Raw genomic sequence first — 8,854 nt, forward strand, 5'->3', positions numbered from 1 at the left:
ATGCCATTAATGTAAAATACTAAATCAAATATTCTATGTAAATTTATGCATTTTGACAATTTGGTTGAATAATTAAATAATGAGAGACAAATCCAATAACAGAATCCAGGTCAAAGAGACACATCTAAATATAGTCTTACATTTTCAATTTGAAGCGATGCCATAATAGTAATAGATTATGACTGATTCAGACTGATTTTACTCAACAGGCCTATAGGTTATAATGAAAGCTTAAGTTTCTGCAATGTACATGTGTTTCACAGAATTATTGAATAATAACTCAAGATTATTAAGAGCGTAACCATTCAATAAATGTGTTGAGATCTATGGTCAAGAGGGAAATTAAAAGTGTTTGTATCTTACCCTATACATTATCAATAAGAAAAAGAAAGATAAAAGTCTAAAATGCGTTTTAAATCAAATTATATAGATCAAAGTCTTGTGATAATAGCCTCCCTTCGGTGTTTAAATGAAAATGGCACTTTTTTTTGTCTTTGACAACCTATGAATGTAAAATATACTAAAATTATATATTAGAAACAACTTTCTTCAGTGTGTTAGATCTTTCAATTCTCCACACAGTTGTAAAGACAACACTAAATAAATGATTGAAAATACACCGACTTGGGGAAAAAGTAACAAAAGCTTGCACTCAAACTGTAAACAATGTCTACAAGGCCATCTGAACCTGAGGCTACTTGACACCAAAAGCTTTGACAAAGCTGGAGGCCACAGTGGTTTGAACTTCAACTCAAAGATCTGGTGAGAGGAGAAAAAGGAGTTCAGTCCAATCACCATTAAGCTTGAGGATACAGTAAATATCTAGTTTGAAATGTCAGAGGTATATGCAGTGAACAAATGAAGTGCGATGTCCGAATGAATGAGAGATGTGACAAGAGTAGATGTGACTGGAAGACCCTACTAGATGGTGAAGAGTAGGACTCCAAGCACTCATCCCCGAGGAGCCCAGTGGTGAAGCTCCAGGAGGGTCGTGAGTAGAGCCACTCTTTCTACTGACTTAATAAATCTAATTACCCAAGTTGATGACACTTGCTCAGAAAACTGCACAAGCCGGATTCAAAAGTTGAGTCCTCTTGAATGTGAAGGAGGTGGTGGCTAGGAGGAATGAAAATGGGAATAAGATAAATGGCCAGATATTTGGAAGTGGGGCACGTTTTGGTTTATTTCAGTTTCTTGAAGACAAGATTGAGTTTTTCTACCTTCCAAAAGTTCCAGGTCAGGTTGACTTTACATTGAAATCATCAAGCTGAAGAGCATCCTGAAGGTTTGCCCAAAATGATTGTGAGATACAATCACATGTAGTTTTTTAGTGTGAAAAATACTGAATAGTAAGAGCAGGTAGTAGGAATTTTGGGAATTTCCTTCATGTTATGATAAGGAAAACAGATCCATGGTCTAACAGTTAGAGCTCATGTTCTGACACGGTTGAAATATAGTTCAATCCGAAAACACAGCATACCTTAACTGTGACTGGAGACCATTCGAGACCACATAAACATGGCCTTCATGGGTCTCAAAACCTCAAGCCTCGGACTGAATCTTGGTTTCACTCTGCAAAAGCGTCATGACTCTGAAAAACTGAAACATGAACTATAGTCAAACAAGGCATTTCATAATCAAGAACATTAGCGAGCTATGAATACAGCTGTGATGGATAGTCATGGCTACTTAGCCAGTGTACAAAGCAACGTCAGCTTCTTCACTAGCCACTTTGTTCAGTTCTGTTGTTTTTATGTAGCTAGGCATTTTAGCTAGATAAGCATTTTGTAAAAAATGGGATTCTGTTGTATCTGTACAGCTCAGCATTTGAAAAGATGTCGCAACACATTCAGCATTTTCCCTGGTTCTTTGACTGGATCTTGAGGACAAGAAACTGCACACAGACTTTCTTGTGTATCTTGTGATATAACAGGTCTGAACGTGAACAACGCTAATATTGTGGAAGCATGATGGATGCAACAGGAAATCTATGACAGAAGGCGAATTCAACTTTAATCTTATCCCTAAACGAAGCCATTGCATGGTGTTTGAGGACTTCGAAAACAGTCCATAATATTTTTGCACTGTTTGGAGCTCGACAAATGAGTCATTCTTTTCATTATATGGAAAAGAGCAGCCCAGATATTCAAACTTTGTTGCATGGAAGAAAAAAGGTTGCTGGTGACATGTGGGTAAGGTGATAAAATATTAACCTTTGAGTGGACTTTCCCTTTAAGGCTGTGATGTTCATGTGGGTGATATATGTTAAGAGTCTTGCATGATTTTCCAGTCCCAAAGCAGCAAAAAGGCCACAAATAAAAATACATCTTCTTGGCCCGAGCCAAGGATATGTCAGAGAACGTGTTTGCAGATGAAGTGTCACAGATTGTGGTGTCTTCAGGGCTTATCCAATTCAAAAGGACCCAAGAAGAGACATTGTTTTGGCATAAAACAATACGACATTACTCACAGTGGATTATCAGCTCCAAGACCTCCAGGAGATATAAATAAAAGCGTTAGAGGACAGATGAAGTTTGACAGGTATCTTTAGCAGTGGATAGTTCTTGATGCAGACTGTATTATAGTTGGGAATCATTCATCCTCAAAGTAGCGACAGCATGCTCTATTGTCTCTTTCTGACAAAGCTTCTGCTTACTCAGAAGCACTTCATAATGAAGTGTTCATTTCAGAATGATCGCATTTATGATACGCAATTACAATGTCACAATTACCAGTGGGAAAGTCATGATTTTCAGAGTTGCATTGCGTCATTTAAAGAATCGTGATGTAAGGTAATGTGGTATCACAATTTAAGGGGTAATTCGCTGCAAGATAATTAATTCTTTACATTTATATAGCGCTTTTCTGGGCACTCAAAGCGCTTTACATAGAAGGAGGGAATCTCCTCAACAACCACCAGTGTACAGCATTCACCTGGATGATGCGACGGCAGCCATATTGCGTGCAGCATTCACCTGGATGATGCGACGGCAGCCATATTGCGCCAGAATGTCCACCACACACCAGCTTATTGGTGGAGAGGAGACAGAAGGGCCTTTCGCACCGCTTTAGTTCCAGAACTAAATGTACAGTACTAAAGTACTGGGACGATTTTACGCAAACTATTTCCCAGTACCATTTAAAGGGTTGCATTCGCACTGAGAGCGTGTACTAGGAACCGGTTGACAGCGACGTCATTTGTGCGCGGCGTTCAACAACGGAAACAAAGAAAAACAACGTTAACAACAGGAGGATGGAGGACGCTGTGATTGGAGCTGTGTTTTTGTTGTGTCTCGCGGGTTTCACAATAATGGACATGGAATGTCGACGGATACGTATGATGGTCAGAGGCCAATGGGCAAATTTGGCCAGGATGACGGGGTTACACCCCTACTCTTTTTCGAAGGACGTCCTGGGATTTTTAATGACCAGAGAGTCAGGACCTCGGTTTAACGTCTCATCCGAAAGACGGTGCTTGTTGTCAGTATAGTGTCCCTGTCACTACACTGGGGCGTTAGGACCCACACAGACCACAGGGTGAGCACCCACTGCTGGCCTCACTAACACCTCTTCCAGCAGCAACCTAGTTTTCCCAGGAGGTCTCCCATCCAGGTACTGACCAGGCTCAACCCTGCTTAGCTTCAGTGGGCAACTAGTCTTAGGCTGCAGGGTGATATGGCTGCCATTAATATTAGCATAAAGATAGTATTTAGTAAAGATAATATTAAGTAAAGATAGGCTTTTAATAAAACTTGGCTGTCTATGCAGTTTAAAAAAATGCTGACAAATAAATGGGGACGTCAATACAATGCTGGTGGAAAAATCTTTATCCTTTAAAGGGATAGTTTAACCAAAAATGAAAATTCTGTCATGGAGAGAGAGAAAGAAAGAAAAAAAAAAAAAAAAAAAACAACCTCACTTAGTTCCAAACCCATGAGACTTGCATTCATCTTTAGAACAAATTAAGATGTGTCAGGCTGATGATACACTGGGCAACTTTTTGAGCAATTTTGCCGGGCAACTTTGGGAAATGTTGCCATCAACAGGCAACCAGGTGAGACACGGTCCATAACCTATCTAAAATATCCAGAAAGAAACTTGTTAGCCATTCTCAGTGGGAAAGTGCCCAAGCATCATTGCTCAAAAAAAAAAAAAAAAAGTTGCCGTGTATAATCAGCCTTGGATTTCATCAAAAACATCAACATGAGGGTAGAGTAATTAATGAAATAATTGTCATTTTTGGGCGAACCATCCCTTTAAGTTACGTGACTATAGATTGCATCTTGAATTTTCAAAGAAATTAAGCTAGTTTAAACCATCCATTAGAACAAAAAGCCTCTACTGCATAATTCATTTTTTCCCCAGTTACAACCTCTAAGCTCGTAACAGACACTTTCCAGTAAAAAAAAAAAAAAAAATAAAAAAGGAAAAAAGCTTAACATTAGAATTTCTAAGCATTTCTAATACATTTTATAAAGGACACTTCACTTTTAATATAGCAATTTAATGCATTTGATGTATTTTCTGCATAATGTCTAATAGTGTTATGGATATTAATATAACTCTTCCCTCTGAATTGCCCATTAGGTATAGCTGATATGCATGTTTGATTGACCACACAAACATCATGAAGGTGAACTTTAACATTTACTTGTTCAAATGCCACAAAAACAGAGCAGAAGAGCTGTACAGAAGAAAAGAGTGATTGGTGATGAAGAGGTCATTTACTACATCTGAAGGTTTAGTTCATTTCACACAGCAGCAGTCGCACATGAAAAATCATTTACAAGATACTGCACTGTGCAATTTCACTCAGATGGATACAAAATATAGAGCAGCAATTTTGATACCATTACAGACTAGAAGAAACACAAGAACACGAGTTCGAGACTCCAGAGAAGAAATGTAAATCAAACTCAAGCATGTACACCGCAAATAAACAAACTTAAATGTAGTAGAGGCTCACAGTGTGGTGAGAATACAGTAAACACTGCCGTTTTAAAGCACACGAGTAGCTCCGGGTTCCATCGTAAGCTGCGGTACAAGTCAGAGGTAATGCGTTATCACAAATCAAATGCCAACCAGATTAATAAATCACGCACACAGACCAAGTACTCAAATCATACGTCAATCACATTCCAGTCTGTAGAAGCTTCTTCCCCTCTGGGGGCGCAGCAGTTCAAACCAGAGGAGAAAAGGTAGTCACAGTTACAACGGTAAAAGTAAACGTCACACTAAGGCACAGGTCCGGCCTGCTTCAGACTGTTGGCTCTCTTTTTTTTTTTTTTTTTTAAAGAAAAGGGGGAAAAAATATGGAGCAGTGCCAACTGAAAAGCTAACTGGCTCCCTCTGCTGGTCTGCAGAGGAAAGGCACCATACGGAAGACGTGAGGAGCGAAAAAAAAAAAAAAAAAGAAAAAAGGAAAAAAGCTTAACATTAGAATTTCTAAGCATTTCTAATACATTTTATAAAGGACACTTCACTTTTAATATAGCAATTTAATGCATTTGATGTATTTTCTGCATAATGTCTAATAGTGTTATGGATATTAATATAACTCTTCCCTCTGAATTGCCCATTAGGTATAGCTGATATGCATGTTTGATTGACCACACAAACATCATGAAGGTGAACTTTAACATTTACTTGTTCAAACGCCACAAAAACAGAGCAGAAGAGCTGTACAGAAGAAAAGAGTGATTGGTGATGAAGAGGTCATTTACTACATCTGAAGGTTTAGTTCATTTCACACAGCAGCAGTCGCACATGAAAAATCATTTACAAGATACTGCACTGTGCAATTTCACTCAGATGGATACAAAATATAGAGCAGCAATTTTGATACCATTACAGACTAGAAGAAACACAAGAACACGAGTTCGAGACTCCAGAGAAGAAATGTAAATCAAACTCAAGCATGTACACCGCAAATAAACAAACTTAAATGTAGTAGAGGCTCACAGTGTGGTGAGAATACAGTAAACACTGCCGTTTTAAAGCACACGAGTAGCTCCGGGTTCCATCGTAAGCTGCGGTACAAGTCAGAGGTAATGCGTTATCACAAATCAAATGCCAACCAGATTAATAAATCACGCACACAGACCAAGTACTCAAATCATACGTCAATCACATTCCAGTCTGTAGAAGCTTCTTCCCCTCTGGGGGCGCAGCAGTTCAAACCAGAGGAGAAAAGGTAGTCACAGTTACAACGGTAAAAGTAAACGTCACACTAAGGCACAGGTCCGGCCTGCTTCAGACTGTTGGCTCTCTTCAGTGCCAACTAAAATTCTAACTGGCTCCCTCTGCTGGTCTGCAGAGGAAAGGCACCATACGGAAGACGTGAGGAGCGAATGAGTGTGTGTGGAAATACAGAAGCGACAGCAGGCATACTGTGCTTTGAGCAGTACTCTGAGCCTGGCGAGGGGAGAACGGCAGCCCATACTCCATCTCCGACCAGCTGGGGCTTCACAACGTGACGGCCGAGACGCTAACGCTTTGCAACAGCAAAACTGTGCAGGTTGAACGAGGTCAAAGAGAGGTGTGAAAGCAGGCAGAAAACAAGAACGAGGATGAATATACATGATCCGTATCCTCCAGAAAACCCTCACTCTGTAAAAATGGGATGCAAAGATGGGAAATAGTGCAACACAAATACGTGGTTGGGGGGGAAATAAAACTATGAGCTAAATCTAACACTAAACCAGCATCAGAGCTCCCCATAAAGACAGACAGGTGACTCACTGAAGAAAACAGACAGCTGCTGTAGCCGTTGCACAGATACATGATTTTCAAGCATATAAGGCTTGGCACTTGTACGTGAGGGGAAGTTTTTTAGTGGAGGAGCCTTTTTTAGAAAACTGCACAACTATATACACACACGACTAAAAAGAGGCATAGCAGAAAAAGGCTATCGTCCTGTTTAAATGATTCAAATTAAAATAAAAAGACAAAAAAAGCCAGGACTATTTAGATGAACATGACAGGAAACCCTTTTCTTTCATTGTGGAGTCTGTCGCATCTTTGGGTTAAGAAAAATAAATCAAATTAAAACAAAATTAAAAAGGCAAAATAAAAATAAAAACTATTTAGACACATTGAAATTATATACACAACCTTCAGCAATCATCCACGCGACCGATCATCTGAGCTTCAGGGTCCTTTCACTACTGTGAACTCAATGACGGTTCATTGCTCTTTCACCCTCACACACACAAAAACACACTTAAAGATGGTATTTAAGTAGCGATCCCTTTAGAGAGTTTAGAGGAAGCCGTCGAGTGCCGGTCAAAAGATGCGCTTGCGTTTCAGGTAGGAGTCGGCGTAGTGCCCCCCGAGACCCTGAGAGTGCTGACCTACATATCCACCCTCTGGACTGGGCTCTGGAGACGGGATGAGAGGGGAGAACAGACGCTTCTGCCCACCGACGGGAGTCTAAACATGGACAGAAAATCAAAATGAATCGAAGAGAATCGCTAAGAATAACTGTTGAAAGGTTCCCGGCACACTTGTACGATAATTGACGAGGAGCAAATATAGACGTTAGATATCAGGACTGAAGATGGCCTACCTTCACACCAGCACCAGGTGCAGCAGAAAATAGGCTGGAATGAGTCATTGGAGGCATTCCAACAGCCTGAAGAAACACAAAAGCACTTATTAAACTCTCTGGGATGGGAACATATGTTCCGGCCATCTACGCAAATAAAAAATCGTAATAAAGACGGATATTATGTGATGGTGTGGTGATGAGGATGTCATGCTTCAGATAAGGACTTCACAGAGCTTTCGAAAATGGATCCTGATAAGTGATTCTTGGGCTCACGGCCAATTCTGTGATCAAACAAGTGTCGCTCTTTTTGTTGAACCGCACAGCCACTCTAGCCGCTTTAAATATGCCTGTCCATCTCAATGAAAGGATTTTTAATAATATATTGTGCCTGAATTTATCGCAATGAATTTCTGTTACTGTTATATCAAAGCCAGATCAAGAAGGCATAAAAACACTTAAATCGTTTTGGATAGGGATGTACAACATAAACATTAAAGTTCATACTAAATTTAGAGGTGTGAATCTCTAGGCACTTTATGATTCAGAGGGCTGTGATGCAAATGATAAAAACAATTATTGATGCATCTTGAGGCATTTTTTTTCTGTAAAGGATTTCTGCATATATTTTTCCCCTCAATGTGCGAGTACATTATGCTTTCAAGGTATCTGTAATAATGATCCATAATGAATTTACTTCTAATATATTTCATTAATAAAACAAATGGAAGGGTTATATTTAAGGGTTGGAAACCTTCACCTCACAATAGCAATCTTATTTAATTAGTTTACCTACTTTGAATATCAAATTTGTGCATTTATTATATTTTTATACAAGTAGGCTACTTTTTAAAATAATTACAAATTAATCAATTAAAATAAGTTGTAAGTTAAGAATTAAACCAACTAAATATACACAAGCAAATATAAAGGCCAACAAAGAAACATTACAATCGATAAACAAAGCACTCGCAGATACCGAAAGTACTTTTTTTTTTTGTTTACTTTTAAGTTTCCAGACAGGTGAACTTATGGATTTTTCTCAGCATTATTGCTTTTTGATTATTACTGACATCATTGCAGCATATCAGAGCTGCCACGGTCTCACACTAATGCACAGACCCATTTCAACATATCAGATCCTCATAACATAACTGCCCAAGTTTACATTTCACATCATAAAAGCATTTGGAGATGCAATTGCATTTAACTGCTCACACAGAGTAACACACAGCTGCATACAGTGAGGGCTCTTTGGAACAAAGATGAACAATGTGTAAGCAGCCGTCTACCAGTATGCGAGCGTCG

At 39.2% G+C, this 8,854-nt stretch overlaps 1 protein-coding gene across 1 annotated transcript in view; it reads right to left on the reverse strand.

Moving 5' to 3' along the window:
* Positions 1-6,281: 6,281 nt before the first annotated feature.
* Positions 6,282-8,854, reverse strand: part of LOC107703359 (ribonucleoprotein PTB-binding 1-like) — a 53,896-nt gene continuing 51,323 nt past the window's right edge. The window contains exons 13-14 of the mRNA XM_016505956.1: positions 7,568-7,633; positions 6,282-7,431 (exon numbers count right to left, since the gene is read on the reverse strand). Coding sequence (XP_016361442.1) covers positions 7,285-7,431; positions 7,568-7,633 — 213 coding nt within the window. The 3' untranslated portion in view covers positions 6,282-7,284. The remainder of the gene's footprint in view (positions 7,432-7,567; positions 7,634-8,854) is intronic.

This window comes from Sinocyclocheilus anshuiensis, unplaced genomic scaffold, assembly GCF_001515605.1.
Source record: "Sinocyclocheilus anshuiensis isolate Anshui unplaced genomic scaffold, SAMN03320099.WGS_v1.1 scaffold58, whole genome shotgun sequence".
Lineage (NCBI taxonomy): Eukaryota > Metazoa > Chordata > Actinopteri > Cypriniformes > Cyprinidae > Sinocyclocheilus > Sinocyclocheilus anshuiensis.